Here is a 23,633-nt window from a genome sequence, read left to right on the forward strand (position 1 = left end):
TATCCACATCCGTTGCGATATGGACGACTCTGTCCACCTTGTACTCAGGTAAGGGCAATGTCATGCTAATTGCTCAGATTGAGGGGAAGATCAGTCGGCTGCATCAAGGCGACGACATGTCAGTGATGACATATGTGGCAGAGCTGCAGGCTTTGTGGGCAGAGCAGGATAACTGTGACCCTCTGGAACTCTACGATGCGGCTTGCGTCGAGTCAGGGCGCAAGTGGATTGCACGTAGGCGTGTGCTGAAACTGTTGGAGGGGCTTAGAGGTTGTTTTCATGGCAGGAGGGCATCCATGTTGCACCAACCTCTCCTGCCCTCTATCTATTGCTGCTATGTCTCAAGAGGAGGTGCGGCTATCTCTTGAGCATGCAAACATGAAGGTTGTGCCGTCTTCGACGTTTGCAGTCACTGAGCGCATGGAGTGGAGCGATCCTAACAAATGTCATATCTGTGGGGAGGCAGGTCACTGGAAGTGGGCGTGTCCAACTCGTGGCAGAGGCAGGGGATACAACGGAGGGGGAACTGGCAGAGGCAGGAGTGCTAGAGGTAGAGGTGGATACTCAGGGACCTCAAGGGGTCAGGCTTCTAGGGGCAGAGGTGGCTACTCAGGATACTCAGGGGATCAGAGGGCTCACATGACAGTGACAGGAGACACTGGGACGTCAAAAGGCAAAGATGCAGATGATGTTGACTATGGAGACTTTGCTCTCTGGGCCTCCACTGATGAAGGTAATCCAGAACAGGCATCTCTTGCTTCTAATGGGAGTGCTCCAGAGTGGGTTCTCGACTCTGGAGCATCTAAGCATGTTGCTAGTAAATCTTGCGTGTTTGAGTCTTACACTAAGCACCCTCCGTCTCACACGGGCACTATGCAAACTGCTGATGGCACAAACTAGCCTGTCATAGGGGTTGGCACAGTCAAGTGCACTCCGACCATCTCCCTATCCTCAGTTTTACATGTGCCAGCTTTTCCTGTCAATTTGGTCTCCTTCAGTGCCCTAATTGATCAAATTGACTGTCGTGTGATCCTTGACAAATTTGGTTGCGTGATTCAGGAGCGACAGACGAGCCAGACAGTTGGGACTGGCACCAGGCGTAGGGGGCTCTGGTACATGGACCAGGAGGTGCAGCCGGACTTGGTGTGTGCTGCGACCATGGAGGACAAGGAGAAGGAGGCGATGATCCATCACTGTAGGATGGGGCATGTATCTTTTGATAAGATGAGTAGAATCTTTCCGAATGTTATGTGTGGGATAGGCAAGGGCAAGTTGACATGTGATGCTTGCGAATATGCCAAACACACACGAGCCTCATATGTGAGTAAGGGGCTTAGGAGCATATCTCCTTTTATGCTTATTCATTCGGATGTATGGAAGAGCCCACTTGTATCAATGAATGGAATGAAATACTTTGTGACATTCATCAATTGCTATTCTCGTATGACCCGGATTTATTTGATGCATCACAAAGATGAGGTGTTTAGCTGTTTTCAGAATTTCCATGCCTTGGTGAAGAATCAGTTTCAGGTGCAGGTGCAGGTGATCAGGACTGACAATGGGACAGAGTATGTGAACAACACATTTGGGGCCTACTTGTCTGATCAAGGTATTCTTCATCAAACTTCATGCCCAGACACCCCTCCTCAAAATGGAGTGGCGGAAAGGAAAAATCGGCATATTCTTGAGGTTGCTCGGTCATTGATGTTTACGATGAATGTGCCCAAATTCTTGTGGAGTGAAGCAGTGATGACAGCCACATACCTGATCAACCGGACACCATCAAGAATACTAAGCATGAAGTCTCCGTGTGAGCTAGTATATGGAGAAACTAAGTTTGTTGTTCCCCCAAAATTGTTTGGCAGTACCTGTTTTGTTCGTGATCACCGTCCTTCTGTTGGAAAACTTGATCCGCGAGCAGTGAAGTGTATTTTTCTGGGCTATTCTTCTAGTCAGCAGGGATATAAATGTTGGTGTCCCTCAGAGAAACGCAGGTTTGTCAGTATGGATGTAACCTTCAGGGAGTCTGAGCCATTCTATGGTGAGCCAACAGATCTAAGTGTGTTGTTTCAAGAGCTTGACAATTTACACTCTGTGCAGGATGGTCAAGAGGGGGAGAAGGCTGTGTCTCACACTCAGGAGGATTCTGTGGGCACTAACATTGATGATGATGTGCAGGTTCAAGTCCAGCCAATTGTGGGTACAATTCCGGTTGGTACTCTCACTGATGGTGATGTGCAGGTTCAGGTCCAGCCAACAGTGGGTTCCATTCAGATTGGTAATCTCCAGCTCCCTGTTCCAGATCGGTGGCAGAATATTCCCCTAGTGTACTCTCGACGGCAGCCATAAGTGCCACAAGTGCATAGCTCATCTGACACACGTCTGGTCTATTCACGGCGGCAACCACTTGTGCAGGAGGAGCAGCAAGTGCAGGGGGAGCAACAAGGTAGTGGTGCAAGCTCATCTGACACGGTGGAACTGCCTATTGCGTTGCGAAAGGGGACACGTGAAGCGGCACAGAAGGCTTTACCACCGAAGTTTTTTGATGATCATGACATTGGAAATTGTGTGTCTTATGAGGCTTTGTCTCCTTCCTATAGAGTGTTTGTTGCCTCTCCTCAAACTGTGTCAATCCCAAAGGATTGGAAGGCTGCAAAGCAAGATCCGAAGTGGCGTGAAGCGATGATAGAAGAGTTGGAAGCACTGAGGAAAAACAAGACGTGGGTGCTACCGGCAGGAAAGAAAGCAGTGAGTTGTAAGTGGATCTATACAGTGAAGCAGAATCCTGAGGGGAAGGTGGAACGGTATAAGGCCAGATTTGTCGCCAGAGGATATAGTCAAACTTATGGAATGGACTATGACGAGACGTTTGCTCCAGTGGCAAAGATGAACACAGTAAGGATATTGGTTTCCTGTGCTGCAAACTTTGGGTGGAAGTTGCATCAATTAGATGTCAAGAATGCCTTCTTGCATGGTGAGTTGAGGGAAGAAGTGTACATGGAGATACCACCAGGTTTTGGTACTTCACAGACCACGGGGAAGGTATGCAGGCTGAAGAAATCCTTGTATGGACTGAAGCAATCGCCGAGGGCTTGGTTCGATAGGTTCAGATGTGCTGTTCGTGCTATGGGGTATGGTCAATGTAATGGTGACCACACGGTGTTCTACAAACACTCACTCTCTGATCGGAAGATCACCATCCTTGCAGTTTATGTGGATGACATTATCATCACTGGAGATGATAAGGAGGAAATAGAGAGATTGAAGGGGTTCTAAGCAAGGAGTTTGAGGTAAAGGATTTGGGCAACCTAAAATACTTCCTTGGCATTGAAGTGGCTCGGACAGAGAAGGGAATATCTTTGTGCCAACGAAAATACACCTTGGATCTCTTGAGTGACATGGGCATGATGGGATGTCGTGCAGCCCCTACGCCGATTGAACAAAATCATCGAGTGACAGCTCAATCAGGTGAGCTGGTGAATAAGGAAGATTATCAGAAATTAGTTGGGAGGTTATTGTACTTGTGTCATACCAGGCCTGACATTACGTATGCCGTGGGTGTGGTGAGCAGATACATGCATGAACCAAGGAGTGGGCATCTTGATATTGTGCACAGAATTCTGAGATACTTAAAGGGGACTCCGGGTAAAGGGTTGTGGTTTGCGAAGAGTGGACATCTTGAGGTGGATGGCTATAGTGACTCTGATTGGGCCAGTTGTCAAGATGATAGAAGATCAACTTCTGGCTACTGTGTGTTTGTGGGAGGAAATTTGGTGTCATGAAGAAGCAAGAAACAGACAGTTATGTCTAGATCAACAGCAGAAGCTGAGTACAGAGCATTATCTCAAGGGTTGTGTGAGATGCTCTGGGTGAAGTACCTACTGAGCGAGTTGAAACTTCTGAGGAAGGGCCCCTTGAAGGTGTGGTGTGACAATCAGTCAGCTATAACCATTGCTAATAACCCAGTTCAACATGATAGGACAAAGCATGTGGAAATTGATCGCTTGTTCATTAAGGAGAAACTTGATGCTGGGATCATCAGCATTGGTCATGTCAGTTCTGGGCAGCAGTTTGCAGATTGCTTGACAAAGGGACTAGAAACAAAGGACTGTAACTTGGCATGTGACAAGATGGGAATGATAGATATCTACCACCCATCTTGAGGGGGAGTGTTGAACCGGTATGGGCCCAAGCCCATCATATGTATCACTTAGGGCCCAAGCCCATGAGGATAAGCTGACCTAGAAGGGGCATCCAGTCCTCCCGTTCCAAAAAGTGAGCCGCCACACACACTCACACTCACGCTGCAGGTACTCCTCTCTCCCTGAATCAACAAAAACTAAATCTAGCGGCACGAGCTAGTTCATGCGCAACGCCATTCGCTTCTCTAGGGCAGTATTCAAACCAAATTGAACTAAAATTACAGGCCAAGTGGTAGCAATCGTTAATGATGGCCGCTGCATTGCCTGCATAATGAATCTTTGTTCATAATCTCCATAAGCTCCTGGCTGTCAGAGTTAAAAATTAATCCTGTTGCATCCAGCCGAAGAAGAGAGTTTTCTACAAGTGCAATCACAACTTTTTCTGCCTTCTGTTTACGATTATTCTGGTACGGCGATTGTATCGCCAGGATCTTAGCTGCGATGCCATCTGATCCTTCTGTCGGGAACTATCAATCGGTGAGGTAACCGAGAATTCCTCCAAAGTCTTACCCCTCTCAAGTAGAAAATTTGCAAGTATTCTTTCGAGCTGCAGTCCTTTGTAATTTACAATGTTGATTCTCCTCAGCTTATGGTGCAAGCATCTGATGTACATCTGCCACAAACTATCGGTCACGCAGCTACTACGGTCAACCCCATCGTCACAATCTTCAGTCTCGGCATCCGATTCGCCATCGGACGTCCAGGACGCCTTCTTTCTGGGCTGACCCATAGGAAACAGTGACAATCCTTCCAGGTTCTTTGTGTCACGAAGCATGACGGCGACAGACCGGATGGCATGATCGTCGCTCAAGCAGCCCTGGAGGCCCAAGTGCCTAAGAGGTAGCCCCTGTACAGCCTCTGCGAACAAGCTGCTGTGGTAGGCCATTGACGGGCGCAAAGAAAGGTGAAGATATGCCAGCTCGGTGCATTGGCTGATGAGTGTTGTGACCGGAGCAACATCCGCCGATTCCCTCTTGGAAAGGTCCTCGCAGATTTCAATCCTCAGGGCCACGACCCCTTGGTAGTTTTCAAGCTTGAAGACCGACTCGAAAGGAAGGCCGCCTTTGTTGTACAGCGACTGCAGGCATGAGCTGCACAGCTCAACGTGGGTGGCATGGTGGCAGCAGATCATGGCGAAGCTCCGCAGGAAGGCGTTCTTCACGGAGATCTTGCTGACGCCCGGGCACTCCTGCAGGCTGCAGCGTCAGGTCAGCGAGGCACGGGCAGTTGGAGAGCAGCTGCTGCAGCTGTCCTTTGGGGTCCATGATCCTGGCGAGGCAGAGCGTCTCCAGCGACGCCATGGACACGGTTCCGTGCAGGTCGAGCGTCCAGTTGGTTAGGTGCAAGCGGCGAAGCGTGCGGCACCGGAAGAGATGGTTCTGCGTCTTGGTATAGCTGTTCCGTTCGTAGATTTCGAAGTCCGCGGAGGCCCTCTCCGTCGAGCCGTAGGGGCAGAGCCTCCGCCCGGACAAGTGGCCGTACCTGAGCTTGACGTCGATCTCCTCGGCGCCCGAGGAGAGGGCGGAGCCGATCCATTGATCGAGCAGGTCGGCCGGCAGGTGGCGGGTGTCGAGGCGGAAGGTGTGGATGGGCGTCGCGGGGGCCTTGCAGAGGATGGCACCGGTCACCTTGTGGGAGAAGCAGATCGGGAGGTCCTTGGCGGCGGCACTTCTTCTATGCTGATTGCGTTTCTTGTGGTCCACGAGGTCGACGACGGTGACGCCTGCGGGGACGTCGCGCCACCGGCGGGAGAGCGCGCTGGTGCGCGCGGCCTCGTCGGACGGGAGGTTGGAGAGGATGTGCTCGAGCATCTCGTCGGGGAGAGCGCTCAGCCGGTCCGCCTGCCTGCGCCACCTCTTCATCTCCGTCGAGGAGTGTAGATGGACATGCATGGACGAGACGTGATGCGTACGTTCGATATTTGACGAGGAATTTTCAGGGCGGCGGTTCCACAGATTTTGTTTGGGTTTCTGTTAGGTCAACACAAGGACCCCGGGTTGCATGCACCGCCTCGTCAAAAGATCAAACCACATCCACCGCCTATGGAACCGATCTGAAAATCCTTTGATATATTTGGTAGCAGATCTTTTGATTACACATATCTTGAACATGGCTTCACCTTCACGAAAGAAGTCGTCGTCGAGGCGGCGAGACCGCATCAGCAGCCTCCCCGACGGCGTGCTGGGCCACGTCCTCTCCTACCTCCCCAACAAGGAAGCCGGCCGTGCGGCCATGCTTGGCCGCCGGTGGCGTGACATCTTCTGCAGCGTGCACACCATCTCCTTCGAGGAGGAAGAGGGTGAACGGGAAGAGGACTGGTACACCTACTTCGTCGAGGTTCAGGAGCGGAGGAGCTGCAGCAGTGTACTCATCAACCATGTTAGCGCCGCGCTCCTCCGTCGCCGCCGCCGGTACGATGGCACCCGCACCGGCCTCCCCGTGCCGCTGCGCAGCCTCCGCTTCGCCTTCGACAACTACAACAATTGGGACAAGGTCGTTGTTGACCAGTGGCTCTTCGACGTGCTGCGTCACGCCGAGAAGGAGCTCCACCTCGATCTTCGCTTCCTCATGGGCCCGATCTGCAAACGCCGCATTGGCAACAGCCGCTACAAAGACGAGTCAGGGTTTCATAAGGACTGGGGGTACCTCCTTCCGAGAAGGCTCTACTCCTGCATGGCCATACGAACGCTATGCCTTGGCCATTGCAAACTGAATCTACCAGAGATCATCAACCTGCCTTTCCTCGAAGCGCTGCGTCTCACGGGCATCCTCGGCGATGACTCCGGGGAAGCCATCCAAAGATTCATCTGGGGCTGTCCCCGCCTCGCTGACCTGACGCTAGAAGCCAACAATCGTCTTAAAAAGGTCTTTGTTCTTGACAAACACCTCCGAAGGTTTGCTCTCCGCTGCTGCCACAACTTGACGAAAGTAAGCATCGATGCTTCGGAGCTGAGGTCTCTGGACTACAGCGGCACCGTGCCTGAGGAATTCCTCCTCTCTTTGCATGGATCTCCGGCAATATCCTCGTGCACCATCGAATTTTGCAAGGCCACACCCATGGAGCCAGAGTTCGTACTGTTCAGAAGGTTTCTCCAAAAAGTCTCACCCTCGAAGCACCTGTGTCTGCACCATCAAGGCTTGGACACTCAATTCTTCAGGGTGTTCCCCTCGTTTCCTAGCCTGACACGACTCGAGCTACATGGCCCCATCCGAAGCAGCGACACAGTTGATGCGGTCCGGAGGGTACTGGAGCAGACGCCGAACCTCGAGGTTCTGGCGCTCAACATGGGAGGACAAAAGGAGGAAGAGGAAGAGGAAGAAGGGACCATGTACCCGGGGGGGTTGAACAGAAGAGGAGTAGATGATGATCAGGAGCAGTACCATCAGTCCTTGGATGATGATCAGGAGGAGGAGGAGGAAGAGGAAGAGGAGGAGGAGGAGGAGGAGGAGGCCATGTACCCGGGGTGGTTCAACAGAAGAGGCGTAGATGATGATCAGGAGCAGTACCATCAGTCCTTGGATGATCTTGTGGAGCTCAGAGTTCCCAGCCGGTCGAGTTTTTCCATGCGGTGCTTGCGCCGTAGAGTGAAGGAGATCAGTATGGTTAACTACCAGTGTGACGTGCAGCATAGGGTGCTGGCCAGCCTGCTGTTCCGCAATGCACTTGTGCTTGAAAGGATGCGTGTCGTGTTTGTGAAGAAGGTGCCGTCCGAGTTGCAGGCTGAGCTCATGAAGGAGATTAAGAGCTGGCTAGTGGCCAAACCAGAATTCATGTGATTAGTTGTCTTCCGTGAAGCGAGGGGCAGGCCTGGCGCAGTGGTGAAGTCCTCCCCACTTGTGCCAAGAGGTCCTGGGTTCGAACCAGCCTCTCTGCATTGCACTTTGCAGGGGTAAGACTAGGTTCCTATAATCCCTCCCCAGATCCCACCTTGTGTGGGAGCTTCTATGCACTGGGTCTGTCCTTAGTTGTCTTCCGTGAAGCAATCTCAGAGTAATTTATCCGTAGATGTCATGTTATTTTCTTCTTTGTTCCTTTTTTGCGAGGGGTGTCATGTTATCTTTGGGCAAGACATGTCTTGTATATTTAGTAGAAGAGAGAGAGACTCCTGGTCATGGTTGGATTATGAATTAATACTTGTTACTAAAATAAAATACTCCTGCTCATGGTTTGGATTATCTCCACGGAGTAGTATTTTTACGGTTAACTGAGAGTTGCCAATATAAGTTTTGGTTTGCTATAATTCTTAGTTGTCTGAAAATTTCGCACTTCTCAAACGACGTATTACATGTCTTTGCACTAGATGAACAAAATCCATTACAACATTATGGACATTTTTTGGTTGTGTAGAACAAGTTTGTACAGTATTTCTCAAAAGAAATATTGTACAATCAACTGAGAAATAAGATTTTTTCTTGGACGGTTCTACATTTTTTGCACTGGATACACAAAAATCTTTGAGTTAATTCCATTTTTACCACTTAGTTTTACATTTTTGACAGGATCTACCCAACTTGAGAGAAATTCCTGCAATTAACCAATCCTTTTTCAGTTTTACCCAATTTTTTGGCATTCTATTTCTCGCCACATCCATATGTCTGGATTTCTCATGATCTCTTTGGCTTCCCATTCAAAATGATGTGAGATCCATCTTTTTGAAACCTACTAGTTCTTTTTCATTGCCAACTGCAGAATTGGAAAACTATAGCATTATAAAAAGAAGTTGACATGGGAGAGTCGAACATGATAATCAAAGTTGTACTAAAGCCATGACAATTAATATGGGTAGGAGGGAGTAATAAAATCATATAGCCATTAGCATTTGTGCAACATATTTCTGACTACAAGATACAAATATATCCAGAGAAGGCTGTAAGAAAAAAAAACTCCTTTTTAGGCTGCAAAAGTTGCATGGTGACCTATATTGAACAACATACAAGCACCACGAGTGAAAATAATACAAGTACAGAATGCATTTGCTAGCTGCACCAGGAACAATTCCAACATACTATTGAACTATTTTTATTGTCTTGGATCTGCCCTGGCGTGATTTCTGCCTTACTAAAATATCAGTTTCAATACATATGTAATGATGTTTCAGTACTACGTCCAATGTAGCAGTAAATGAATAGAGTTTTTAGTTGCAATCACTGTAACAAGAAATTGAACAAGGAAAATTTACTGTCAGCAGGAACGGGAAAGATGTCACATGAGACAAGGTGGTATGCCACATAAAATCATCTATGTGGCATGCCACATAAGCACCTACTCCCTCCGTCCAGAAATACTTGTCAACAAAATGGATAAAAGGGGATGTATCTAGAACTAAGCTGACCTCACCATCATCATTTATGTGAGCTCAGGTCCTCCTTCCCCTCTCTCTCTCGTGCCCTCTGATGCTCTTGCACGACGATGGCGACGACAGCGGCGAACTGCAGCGAGCCGCCCGGTTCAGCCTGAGCCAGAGTGCTGCCAGTCCTGTCCTGGAATACTTCAGCCGTTAGTCTGGGCCCGAGATGTCGTGCTCACAAACGGTCCAACGGCCACTCTGCCCGGCATCCGGACATAGGAAATGACCATTGGCGAGGTACCCTGGAAGCTGCTTGATCTCAAATTTGATATGGGTTATAGACATGTTTTTTCCGTTGCAACGCACATGTATATTTTGCTACCGTTAGAAGGATTAAATTTCTTTCTCCGTTTCATCATCCTTCGCTCATCCATCTGCTCGACTTTGGCAACATGGATTTGTTTCTCCTGTTGCAACGCACAGACACATTTACTAGTAGAAAAAAAAGTAAATTTAACCAAATATTCAACGAAATGATGGTATCTTATATCCCTATGTTACTAAAGGAACCCTAACTTCCCCCTCCTAATTTTACATTTTTCAAGTGCAATCACAACTTTTGCTATCATCTATTTACAGTTACTTTGGTATGGTTATTCGATCGCCAGGATCGAAGCTCCTTTGCAACCTTACGCTTACTTTGGGAACATCCAGCCGTTAAGGTAACAGAGAATTCCTCCAAAGCTGCAGCCTTTGAAAGCAGAAACTTCGCAAGCATCTTTTCGAGTTGCAGTCCTCCGTACATCCCAATGTTGATTCTTCTCAGTTTATCATCCAAGCAGCTGATCTGCATTGGCCAGAAACCACTATCGGTCACCTGGCTACTATAGTCGACCCCATCCTCAACGACGTTGTTCTCAAGCTCGATATCTGATTCGCTATCAGACAAGTACCCTTCGTCTCGAATCTCTGGACCCAGAGGAAACAGCGACAATACTTCAAGGTTCTGGGTGTCACGAAGAAGGACAGCAACTGACCGGATGTCATCGTCGTCGAACAGGCAGCACTGGAGGCCCAACTGCCTCAGATGTTGTAGGCAGGGCACCGCATGTGTGAAGCTGCTGTGGTAAGCCATTGATGGGCGCAAAGAAAGGTGAAGGCACACCAGTTTGGTGCACCGTCTAATGAGCTTAGTGGCTGGAGCGAATTCTTCTGTTGGTCCGATCCCGGAGAGGTCTTGACAGATTTCAATTGTCAGCGCCATGACCCCTGCGTGGTTCGCAAGCTTGAAGAGTGACTTGCGAGGAAGGCCACCTTTGTAGTGCAGCGACTGGAGGCAGGAACTGCTCAGCTTGATGCGCGTGGCATGGTGGCAGCAGATCACGGCGAAACTCCGCAGGTGGGCACTGGCCACCGTGATTTTCGTGAGACTCGGGCACTCCTGCAGCGTCAGGTCAGCGAGGCGCGGGCAGTTTGATAGCAGGTGTTGCAGCAGCCCTTTGGGGTCCATGATCCTGGCGAGGCAGAGCGTCTCCAGGGACCCCATGGAGACGGTTCCGTGCAGATCGAGCCTCCAGTTGGTGAGGCGTAGTCGGCGAAGCGTGTGGCACCGGAAGAGATGGTTCTGCGTCTTGGTATAGCCGTTCCGTTCATACTTTTCGAAGTCCGCAGAGGCCCTCTCCGACGAGCCGTAGGGGCAGAGCCTGCGCCGGGAGAGGTGACTGTACCTGAGCTTGACGTCGATGTCCTCAGCGCCGGAGGACACGGCGGAGCCGATCCACTGGTCGAGCAGGTTGTTGAACGGGTTGAAGACGTCGAGGCGGAGGGTGCGGATGGGCGCCGAGGGGGCCTTGCCGAGGATCGCCCCCGTCACCTTGTGGGCGAAGCAGAGCGGGAGGTCGTCTGCCTCCTCGCTCATATTGTTACGCCCATAATCGCCTTTGGCGGGGTCGGCGAGGTCGACGGTGGTGACGCGGGCGGGGACGTCGCGCCATCGGCTGGAGAGCGCGCTGGTGCGCACGGCCTCCTCGGACGGGAGGTGGGAGAGGATGTGCTGGATCATCTCGTCCGGGAGAGCGCTCAGGCGGTCCGCCTGCCTGCGCCGCTTCATCTTGGTCGAGGCGTCGATGGACGAGAACGCGAGGCGTGCCGTGCGTGTGTGTTTTCTTATGCCGAAAACCTAAGCAAACCCTCGATATTTGACGAGGAGTTTTGTAGTCGGAGATTTCTGTTTAGATTTCCTTCTTTCTTTTGCATGCACGGCACCGCCTATATATGGAAATCCTCCATATATCCTTCCGCTACGGATCGATCTCCTCATTAACTTGGACATATCTCGAACGTTAGTTCGTCGGACCGGTGGATCGACATGGCGGCCCCACCGTCACGCAAAAAGTCGTCGTCGTCGTCGTCGGGGCGGCGAGATCGCATCAGCGGCCTCCCCGACGACGTGCTGGGCCACGTCCTCTCCTACCTCCCCAACAAGGAAGCCGGCCGCGCGGCCGCGCTTGGCCACCGGTGGCGCGACATCTTCTGCAGCGTGCACACCATCTCCTTCGAGGAGGAAGAGGGCGAACGGGAAGAGGACTGGTACACCTACTTCCTCGAGGCCGAGGAGCAGAGGAGCTGTAGCGTTCAGCTGATCGACACTATCAGCGCTGCCCTCCTCCGTCGCCGCCGCCGGTACGGCAGCGCGGCCACCAGCCTCCCCGTGCCGCTGCGTAGCCTCCGCTTCGCCTTCGACCGCTACGACAATTGGGACAAGGCCGCGGTCGACCAGTGGCTCTTCGACGTGCTGCGGCACGCCGAGAAGGAGCTCCACCTCGACCTGCGCTTCTTCATTGGCCCGATCTGCCCACGCGAGGACGACGATGAAAAGGGGAGCGATAATGAGGACTGGGGGTATGTCCTTCCGAGAAGGCTCTACTCCTGCACCGTCGTACGAACTCTATGCATTGGCCATTGCAAACTGAACCTACCGGAGGCCATCAACCTGCCGTTCCTCGAAACTCTGCGTCTGACAGGCATCCTCGGCGATGACTCCGGGGAAACCATCCAAAAATTCATCTCGGGCTGTCCCCGCATCGCCGACCTGACGCTGGAAACCAACAGAAGTCTCAAAAAGGTCTTTGTTCTCGACAAATGCCTCCGAAGGTTCGCTCTCCGCTGCTGCCACGACTTGATGAAAGTAAGCATCGACGCGTCGGAGCTGAGGTCCATGGACTATAGCGGCGCCGTGCCAGAGGAGTCCTTGCTATCTCTGCACGGCTCACCGGCAATATCCTCCTGCACCGTCAAATTTTGCAAGGTGACACCCACGAAGTCGGAGTTCACCCGGTTCAGAAGGTTCCTCAAAAAGGTGTCGCCCTCAAAGCATCTGCCTCTGCACCATAGAGGCTTGGACACTCGATTCTTCGCGGTGTTCCCCTCGTTTCCTACCCTGACGCGGCTCGAGCTACATGGCCCCATCCGGAACAGCGACGCGGTCGATGCGGTCCGGAGGATACTGGAGCAGACGCCCAACCTCGAGGTCCTGTCGCTCGACATGGATGACCGGGAGCGAAGAGAAAAGGAGGAAGAGGAGGAGGAGGAGGCCATGTACCCGGAGCGGTTCAACAGAAGAGGCGTAGATGATGATCAGGAGCAGTACCATAAGTCCTCGGATGATCCTGTGGAGCTAAAAGTTCCCAACCGGTTGAGTTTTTCCATTCGGTGCTTGCGGCGTCGTGTGAAGGACATAAACATGGATAGCTACCGGTGTGACGTGCAGCATAGGGTGCTGGCCAGCCTGCTGTTCCGCAACGCGCTTGTGCTTGAAAGGATGTGTGTCGGGTTCGTGAAGAAGGGGTCGTCCAAGTTGCAGGCTGAGCTGACGAAGGAGATCGAGAGCTGGCTAGTGGGCAAACCAGAAAAGAGTTTCAAGTGATTTATCCGCAGATGTCATGTTTATTTTCTGCTTGTTCTGTTTTTTTTTCCTTTTTTTTGTTGAGGGTCTCATGTTATCTTTGCGCGAGACATCTCTTGGATTCTTTTGACAAACAGACATCATCTCTTGGATTTAGTAGAAGAGCGAGAGAGAAACTCCTGCTCATGGTTTGGATTTTGAGCCATTCGGTTAACTGGAAGTCGCAAATAGTATAAGTTTTGGTTTGCTAATTCTAGTCGCCTGAAAATTTCGTAGTTCTCAAATGACTGTCGAGCGGCTGATCCGGCGCTCAGTTTGCAAACACTATATTTCTTTGCAGTAGACCAACAAATCATTACAACATTATGGACATTTTTTGTGTGTATGTATAGAACAAATCTGTGCACTTTTCAAAGAGAAAAATAACAAATTTGTGTGGTATTTCTCAAAGAAAAAGTATACAGTTTTTTCTGATCAAAGGGGAGTACCCCCGGCTCCATTTCATAGAAACGAAACCAAACCATACAAAGCGAAACATCTGGGCTAATCGCCGGGTTCAAGGTGCCACGAAAGGCAAGGTGATCCGGCTTCGCCCATCCTTTTTAATTTTATGGCGGATGCTCTTTCCAATATTCCTTTCAGAGCCGTGGAGGCCGGCCACATCTCTCCTGTTAGCTCACACCTCATTCCGGAGGATATCACTCACCTCCAATATGCAGATGACACAATTATCCTAGTGGAACTAAACGAGCACTGCATTGCCCATCTCAAATTTCTGCTCCTTTGCTTCGAAGCTCTCTCGGGTCTCAAGATTAATTTCTCCAAAAGTGAAGTTATTGTCACTGGCGTGTCGGACACCGAGGCCTTGCGGGTGGCCCGCCTCCTGAACTGTTCTCGTGGTTCGTTTCCTATTAAGTACTTGGGTCTACCGATCTCCTCTGGTAAACTTCTTGCTAAAGATTTTGCTCCAACAGTGGCCAAGGTGGGTAATCGGGTCATGCCCTGGAGGGGTAGATATAACACTCAGGCGGGTAAAGTTGCCTTGATTAACGCGTGCCTCTCTTCTCTCCCTATGTTCTTGATGGGTTTCTACCTCCTTTCTATGGGAACCCATGCTGGCTTCGATAAACACAGAGGTGCCTTCTACTGGAACGCGGCTGATAACAAGCGCAAGTATCGTTTGGTCAAATGGGACCTTATTTGTAAGCCAAAAAGCCTTGGGGGGCTGGGCATTATTAACACTCTCGTTATGAACAAATGTTTGATCATCAAATGGTGGTGGAAGATCATGACCATCCCCCAGGAGAAGCCCCTCTGGTTCTCCATTCTCAAAGCGAAGTACTTTCCCTCTTCTTGCCCTATGTTTGCCCGGGCCTCGGGGGCATCTCAGTTATGGAGAGATCTGGTTAAGCTCAGACCGATCTTCCAAGGCCTCGTCAAATTCGTTGTCCACAATGGTAGGTCCACTAGGTTTTGGCTTGATTGGTGGTGTGGTCCTTCTCCGTTGGCGAGTTCCTTTCCTGTTCTTTTTTCTTACTGCCCGGACCCTGAGATCTCAATCTCTGAGCTCGCGTCGAATAATTGGGACCTGCATCTGCGACGCTCCCTCTCTCCCGCAGAGTTGGAAGACTGGCAGCGTCTTGTTGCTCTCTTCCCTTCGCTCTCGGAGGAGGAAGACTCGGTTGTTTGGCCCCACTCCTCCTCTGCTCGTTTCTCGGTGAAATCCCTGTATGGTAAGCTTATTGCTGGATCCCCCACCTCTAAATTCAATTGGATATGGAGGGCTCGTATCCCTCCTAAGGTTAAGGTTTTCCTCTGGCAAGCCTCTCATGGTCGTTTGCCGATGGGTGATCAAATCCGAAAGCGTAATGGTCTGGGCTCTGATAGATGCGCTTTATGTGATATGAGAGAAGACACGTCACATGTCTTTTTCAATAGTGTGCTGGCTAATTTGTTTTGGTGTTGTATTAGATCCTGGATGCATGTTTCTTGGGCTCCGACCTCCTTCTCTGACCTTCGCGTCCTGGTTAATTCTTTGGTTGGGGCCCAGAGAAGATTGTTTTGGGTGGGCCTCGCTGCGATGTGCTGGGCCCTCTGGACGACAAGGAATAAATTTACCATTGAACATGTTTTCCCTGCTAAACCAGCTGATTGTTTATTTAAAACTTGTGTATTCCTGCAGCAGTGGAGATCATTGACTAAGGAGGAGGACAGGGACACCTTCGATGCCATGTTGGCCAAGATCCGCACCTCTGCTATCTCCATCTCACCAGTTCAAGCAGGCACTTAGTCGTTGGTGGTCGGCCCTCGTCTTAGATCTCTCCGGCCTGCGAGCCGTGTGCTGGCCTGGGAGCCATGTACTTAGACTATCTTTCTTTCTATCCTGGTTGATACTTTGCTTCTCCTTGTGTTGATCTCTGGGTCTGTTATACTCTGCCTGGTGGCTTTATTTATAAAGTCGGGCCTCGGCCTTTTATCTAAAAAAAGGTGCCACGAAAGGACACATAAGTGAAACTAAAAGCAACCAAAACCGAGGCCAGTCTTACTTATCATGGTTTTTGCCACACTTATGACTCTAGAAATTGAAATAAAAGAAAAAAAAAACAAGGAACCCACGGCCCCCGTAACATCAGGACATGGGTGCAAAGACCACATGGATCTCATCAGCTGTCTTCGGGTTGCTCTTCAACTCCACAGGTGTGGCTCGCCCCCCATGTGCTGCACCTCAAATGATTCTTGCCCAGGACAGCGGACACCTCCAGGGGAACCTTAACTTCGTCAGCAATTGGTCTCTGAATTGTGTTCTCTGTCCCTGCAGCAGTTCCTTGTGAGGCTTTGCCCAATCCCCTAAGTATTGGATTATCTTCTGCCATACATGTCTGACAGAAATCCATTTAGCTCTATTAAACACAACACAAGAGAGTTCCTAATATTCCACAGTCCCCGTAGGACAGCAGAAGACACTACATTTAGATGTAAGAATCTTTTGTTACAGAACCAGCAAGCAGCTAGCTCTAAGAAAGAATTGAAATACTTATTAAAAACTATCTCAACTTCTTTCCAGACAAACTTAGTGTAAGACAATAGGCTTTGGGGGGAACCGGCACAACCCTCTAGGGGTGGCCTATCACACATATATATAATGAGGTGGTATAAAACGTTACAATATACACATGTAAATACAGTCTAACACCCTCCCTCAATCTTAGCCACTTTCTAATGAATCTAGAAGGGTAAGATTGCGCCTGCAAGTCTCAAACTGTGGCAAAGGCAATGGCTTGGTGAAGATGTCAGCAAGTTGATCCTTGGAAGAAATAAACTTGATATGTAGTTGCTTCTGAGAGACACGTTCACGCACAAAGTGATAGTCAACTTCAATGTGTTTCGTTCGGGCATGGAATACCGGATTTGCAGAAAGGTATGTAGCACCGATGTTATCACACCAAAGAACAGGAGGCTGTGATTGGGGTATACTTAACTCCTGAAGCAAGGACTGTACCCAGATGATCTCTGATGTGGTATTGGCCACAGCCTTATACTCAGCCTCAGTACTGCTACGCGAGACAGTAGCCTGTTTTCGAGCACTCCAGGCAATCAGGTTAGAGCCAAAGAAGACAGCATAACCCCCCGTGGATCGCCTGTCATCCGGATTGCCAGCCCAGTCTGCATCAGAATATGCTGAAAGACAACCAGAGTCAGACGGCCGAATATGCAAACCATGAGCCACCGTGAAACGAATATAGCGTAAAATCCGCTTAACAGCAGACCAATGAGTGTCACGGGGTGACTGCAGATACTGGCAGACTCGGTTAACAGCATAGGAAATGTCTGGTCGCGTGATCGTCAAGTACTGGAGCCCACCAACAATACTCCTGTACTCTGTCGCATCAGAAGAAGAAAGAAGCACACCATCAACAACATTGAGCTTATCAGTGGTAGACATGGGTGTAGTCGTCGGTTTGCACTTAAGCATCCCAGCTCGCTGCAACAAATCCAGAGAGTACTTCTTCTGCGTCATAACAAGGCCAGCAGCACGAGAAGTAACCTCCACACCAAGAAAGTAATGAAGCTTTCCAAGGTCCTTGACCGCAAAATCAGCACCAAGTGAGCGAACAAGCGCAGTAGCAGCCGACTGAGAGGAGCTGACCAAAATGATATCATCTACATAGACCAACAAGTACATAGTAACCTCAGGCCTTTGAAGAAGAAACAATGAGGAGTCAGCAGTTGATGATGCAAAACCATGAGCACGAAGAGCCATTGCAAGACGAGCATGCCAAGCACGAGGAGCCTGCTTCAGACCATAAATTGCCTTGGACAGACGACAGAGATGATCAGGGCGATCCGGATCAGAGAAACCCGGAGGCTGGCGCATGTAAACCTCCTCCGCCAAGACACCATGAAGAAAAGCATTTTGAACATCAAGCTGACGAAGAAACCAACCTCGAGTAACAGCCAGAGAGAGAAGAAGTCTGATGGTAGTAGGCTTGACCACTTGACTGAAGGTGTCTTCATAGTCAAGTCCAAAACGCTGTCGAAAACCACGAGCAACCAGACGAGCCTTATAGCGCTCAATGGACCCATCAGAATGCCTCTTCACTTTGAAAACCCATTTGGAATCAATGACATTTACCCGTGATTGTGGAGGAACAAGAGTCCATGTCTGATTGCGAAGAAGCGCTTGATACTCCTGCTCCATGGCCTCTCTCCAATGAGGAATGCGCATAGCAGCTTGATACGTGCGTGGCTCAGAGGATGGATCTGCGAGAGCAGCAGACATGCACGCCGCTAACCAAGCAACTGTGCCATCGTGACGTTGCTTAGGCTGAAAAATGCCACTCCGACTGCGCGTATGTGGACGTAGAGCAGCAGCAGGAGCCGGCGGAGGCGAAGGTGACGGAGACGTGACGGTCGCCGGAGATGCAGGAATCACCTCAGGCGAGCTCGGGACAGACGACTCCGGGCTGCATGGCGAAGACTGGCCCGACGACAGGGGCTCAGAGGCCATGGGCGAACCGAGAGTGGGCGTGGCCAGCTCCAGTGACACCGGCCCAGACGGCCTTGGCGAGGCGAGAGCAGGCGAGGCCGGCCCTGGTGAGAAGGGCCCAGACACCCTGGGCGAGGCAGGGGCGGGCGAGGCCAGGCCTGGTGATGACTGCCCCGACGCCCTGGGCGAGACGGGGACCGAGGAGGCCGGCCCAGTCGGCGGGGTTGCAGGGCGCGACGATGGCGAAGGCAGCCCAGAAGCCAGAGGCGACCGGACCAGGACGTCGATCGGCCGTGCATGAGCACGGAAACCGAGGCCATGCAGGGGCGCCATGTGCTCCTCATGCACAACAGAAGGTGCCGAGGATGAAGGCGGTGGCGACGAAGAGGAAGATGGCACTTCCAGAATCTCCAAACGAGCCCCACGACCAGTGCCTGCACCATGGTTAGGCAACAATAGAGGAGAATATGCAACATCATCAAATTGGTCAGAAGCAACAGAGGATGAATGCATGACAGGTGGCTCGGTAGTGGACACAGGGAGTTTGGCAAAGGGAAAAACATGCTCATCAAACACAACATCCCGAGAGATGTAGACACGATTAGTGGGCACATGAAGACATTTGTATCCTTTATGAAGAGAGCTATAACTAAGAAAAACACACTTCTTGGAACGAAACTCGAGCTTACGCTTGTTATATGGACGGAGATGGGGCCAGCAAGCACACCCAAACACCTTGAGAAAGGTGTAGTCCGGTTGTTCATTAAGGAGAACTTCAATGGGAGTCTTCATATTCAAAACACGAGTGGGAGTACGATTGATGAGAAAACATGCAGTGGTGAAAGCATCACTCCAAAAACGAAACGGAACAGATGCATGGGCCAAAAGAGTCAGACCAGCTTCAACAATGTGACGATGCTTACGTTCTACTGAACCATTCTGCTGATGTGTATGTGGACATGCTAAACGGTGAGTGATCCCAAGCGACTGAAAGAAGGAGTTGAGGTTGCGATACTCGCCACCCCAGTCCGACTGAACATGAACAATTTTGTGCTTGAGAAGACGTTCAACATGTTTTTGGAACTGAACAATAATGTCAAACACATCAGATTTACGTTTGATAAGATAAAGCCAGGTAAAGCGGCTGTAAGCATCAACAAAACTGATATAGTAATTATGACCACTAACAGAAGTCTGAGCAGGATCCCATACATCTGAAAACACAAGTTCTAAAGGATGTTTCACCTCACGACTGGACTCCGAAAAAGGAAGTTGATGACTCTTCCCCTGCTGACAAGCATCACACACTGCTACATCTTTATTACTAGACACACTAGGAAGCTCATGACGACGCAAAACATGCCGGACAATAGGTGTGGCCGGGTGACCAAGACGAGCATGCCACTGTGACGGAGATACCCGAACTCCACTGAAGACGCGAGCGACGCCAGGATGCTCCAGACGATAGAGACCTTGGTAGAGCCGCCCACTAAGAAGAATGTCCCTCGTGCCCCGATCCTTAATAAAAAGATCAAAAGGATGAAATTCACAAAGCACATTATTATCACGAGTGAGTTTAGGAACTGAAAGAAGATTACGTGTCACAGATGGAACTCGAAGAACATTGCGAAGTTGAAGACTCCTATTGGCATGTCTAGTGAGAAGTGATGCTTGACCAATATGAGAGATGTGCATACCTGCTCCATTGGCGGTGTGGATCTTGTCGGAGCCATGGTAGGGTTCACGAGTGTGAAGCTTCCCCATCTCACTGGTCAGGTGCTCTGTCGCCCCAGAGTCCATGTACCAGTGGGGATCAATGGAGTAGGACTGAGTGTGTCTCTGTGGCTTCTGCGGCGGCGGACGATCAGCCATGGCGACCTGACGAGCAAAGTTGCGTGTATCCTTCCCGCCATTGCCGAGACCAAGAAAACCCCGCTGGAAGCGCTTGTGACACTTCGAGGCCCAGTGCCCATCGCGACCACAAAGCTGGCACACACGTGGACCGCCAGCCCCTGGTAGCGTCGCAGTAGGAGGAGGGGCCGAGGCGGGTGATGGTGACTGCCCCGAAGGAGCCCTGGATGAAGCAGAGGAGCGACCACCCTTGGTGGCGGCGTTTGCCGAGAGGGCGCCGTTGCCCCTGGATCGGCGCGTCTCGACTCGTTGCTCAGTAAGCAGGAGGCGTGAAAAGACCTCGTGTGCTGGCATGGGCGTGGAGTTGCCCCTCTCATTGATGATCTCGACTAGGGCGTCATACTCCTCATCAAGACCATTGACAATAAACGAGTTGAACTCGGAGTCGGTGAGGGGCTGTCCAATGGAGGCCAGCGTGTCGGCGAGACTCTTGACTTTGTTGTAGAACTCAGTGGCGGTGGAGTCAAACTTCTGACACTCCCCAAGTTGGCGACGGAGCCCAGATACACGAGCCTGCGACTGTGCCGCAAACGAGCGCCCAAGAATAGTCCATGCCTCGTGTGACGTCTTGGCGAAGACAACAAGCCCAGCAACGGCCGGAGAGAGCGACCCCTGGATGGAGGAGAGGTTCGCCTGATCCTGCCCTGTCCAGACACGGTGAGCCGGATTATAGACCGGACCGTGCACGCTGTCAACCAGCGCAGGAGGGCAAGGGAGAGAGCCGTCGACATAGCCAAGCAGATAGTGACTCCCAAGAAGCGGAAGAACCTGCGCGCGCCAGAAGATGTAATTGTCCGACGAAAACTTGATGGTGATGAGATGGCCGAAGTGAAACGGCGGCGGCGGCTGCGATCCCATCGAGGAGACTGGCTGAGGTGAGACCACCGTGGAGACAGTCAGAGGGGCAGCCGGCGCGGTGACAGAGGGCGCGATGGCCGCGGTTGACGCCGTGAAGCCTGTCAGCGCGACGTCCTCCGCCACCAGCGGCGCAGTGGCCGAGGGCGCGACAGCCGCGGTTGACGGGGCGGCGGCGGTGTGGGCCACAAGCGCCTGCCCGGGCAAAGTAGCAGCCGGCGGGAGCGCGAAGAGGGAGCCGACGCTCCGTGTCCCGATCGGCGCCTGAAGGGAGGCGGCATCCAGCGGCCTCGAGAGAAGTGCCGCGAGGGAGGCCGGCAGAAAACCGGTGGCGGTGGAGCCGGACGCAGCGGCGGACGTCATAGCAGTCGGGCGGCGGCGACGGCGGGCGCGGCGGCGGCGGCGGCGGTTTAGGGTTTTTAGGCGGAAGCGGACGTAACCTAGTGTGATACCATGTAAGACAATAGGCTTTGGGGGGAACCGGCACAACCCTCTAGGGGTGGCCTATCACATATATATATAATGAGGTGGTATAAAACGTTACAATATACACATGTAAATACAGTCTAACACTTAGCTACAACACAATAAAAACGTGGTGTACAGACTCAATCTCAGTACAGTATACACACTCCAAAGGCTTGAGAATGCCTCTCTTTCTCAAGTTATCACAAGTCATTATTTTATTCTGAGAGAACAGCCAAAGAAAATCCTGAATTCTTGGAGGGATTTTAATCCCCGAAACTGCAGGGAGGTAAACAAGCTGCACACCTCTAGAGTTAACAATTGCATAAACAAATTTTGAAGAATATGCACCCTTAGATTCATATTGCCAGATTAGGTTATCTTCATGTTCAGTAAATACAATAGACTTGGCAATATCTTCCAATTCAAACCATTGCAACACAAGCTCTTCATCAAAGTTTCTCCTAAAGGAAACTTTAAGAGTTAGCCCATCCTAGGTACTCCCTCCGTTCCAAAATAGATGACTCAACTTTGTACTAACTTTAGTATAAAGTTGGGTCATTTATTTTGGAACGGAGGGAGTATCTGCTATGTGAAAAAATGTACAGTCAATTGAGACATACTTAACATTTTGTTTAAAATGGTTCTACATTTTTTGCACTGGATAAATTTTTTTTTGAGTTAATTATATTTCCTACCCGCTAGTTTTACATATTTTGACATAATTTACTCAATTTAAGATAAGTTCCTCCATTTAACCAATCATTTGCCAATTTTACCCATTTTAATCCATTTTGTGTTCTGGCAAGGCAGACCCACATATTAGTGCTTATGTGGCACGCCACTTAGATGGTTTTGATCCTCCCATTATGTTCAGAATTACTTTAGTGGATTCATGGCCACACTATAACAGTGCATATGGCATTCTATTTCTCGCTGACATCCATCCTTCTAAATTTCTCATGATCTCTCTGGTTTCCCATTTCAAGTGATGTGAGATCCTTCTTTTTCAAACCTAGTTCTTCTATTTTTTCACTCGTAACTGCAGGATTGGAAAACTATAGCATTGTAAAAAATTTAACATGGGAGAGTCGAAAAGGATAGTAAAATCATGCCATTATCAATTTCAGCGGATATGTAATGATGTTTCAGTACGTACAAACCAAGTTTATACAAGATGTTAGTCCAACGTTTGAAAGACAATATGGATAACCCCCCCCCCCCCCCCCACACACACACACACAAATTATTAAGAGAGGTCACTCCATGAAATGTAGGGTGGAGCTCTTTTTCCCTTTCAAATATACACATCCTACATCATATGTCACATGCCAACCTGATAGCCAAAAGAATATCTTCGAAACATTCATTTTGAGCTATATATACACACGACGAGGCATCTTGGAGCCTCTGAAGCAAACCTCCGGGTATCCTTCAAAGATCTACGCCCTCAATAGCCAACTCCATGCACTTTGTTACACCAATGCCTCTACCATATATCGTCATCAAATCTAGGTAATTTGTACATGTTCATAAGTAGGCTTCTCCATCTCGTTTGTTTAAAACTAGATAATAGCTTGCACATTGCAATTGGACATAAATATTCTAGTAGGTTAGCTCACGATTGCATCCATCATTTGTTCATTCATGACGCTAAGTGGAACAACAAAGTGGTTTTTAAGAAAGAAAAAAACAATGGGAAAAAGATAGAGATTGGAGGGGGGGGGGGGGGGGGGGGGGAATCAAAACAAGTAGGGGAGTGGAAAAACGTACATACGAGAGGTTGGACAGAGGAACGAGCGAAAGAGACAACACTTTCCCAAAATTAAGAATTATTGATATTATACATTGTGTCTTCTATGAGCAGGCAAAGTCTCATATGTTGTGCCCTAAGCAATAAAACAAAACAAAAACCAACACTCTTACAAAATAAAAGTTGGAAGCAACTCCGCGCAGGCCACAAAATTTGTCTTTCACAAAAAATTACATTTACATGCAGGACACAAACATGTTTTTTCGGA

The 23,633-nt window shown here is 50.1% G+C and overlaps 2 protein-coding genes across 2 annotated transcripts; one reads left to right on the forward strand and one right to left on the reverse strand.

The window, feature by feature from the left end:
- Nucleotides 1–5,302: 5,302 nt before the first annotated feature.
- LOC123039484 (putative F-box protein At3g58860) lies at nt 5,303–6,094 on the reverse strand. The gene has a single exon (XM_044462632.1). The coding sequence runs from the start codon at nt 6,092–6,094 to the stop codon at nt 5,303–5,305; it is 792 nt and encodes a 263-aa protein (XP_044318567.1).
- Nucleotides 6,095–11,858: 5,764 nt separating this feature from the next.
- LOC123039485 (F-box/LRR-repeat protein At1g06630-like) lies at nt 11,859–13,590 on the forward strand. The gene has a single exon (XM_044462633.1). The coding sequence runs from the start codon at nt 11,859–11,861 to the stop codon at nt 13,413–13,415; it is 1,557 nt and encodes a 518-aa protein (XP_044318568.1). The 3' UTR covers nt 13,416–13,590.
- The last annotated feature ends 10,043 nt before the right edge of the window (nt 13,591–23,633 follow it).

The sequence above is a fragment of the Triticum aestivum genome, chromosome 2B, assembly GCF_018294505.1.
Source record: "Triticum aestivum cultivar Chinese Spring chromosome 2B, IWGSC CS RefSeq v2.1, whole genome shotgun sequence".
Lineage (NCBI taxonomy): Eukaryota > Viridiplantae > Streptophyta > Magnoliopsida > Poales > Poaceae > Triticum > Triticum aestivum.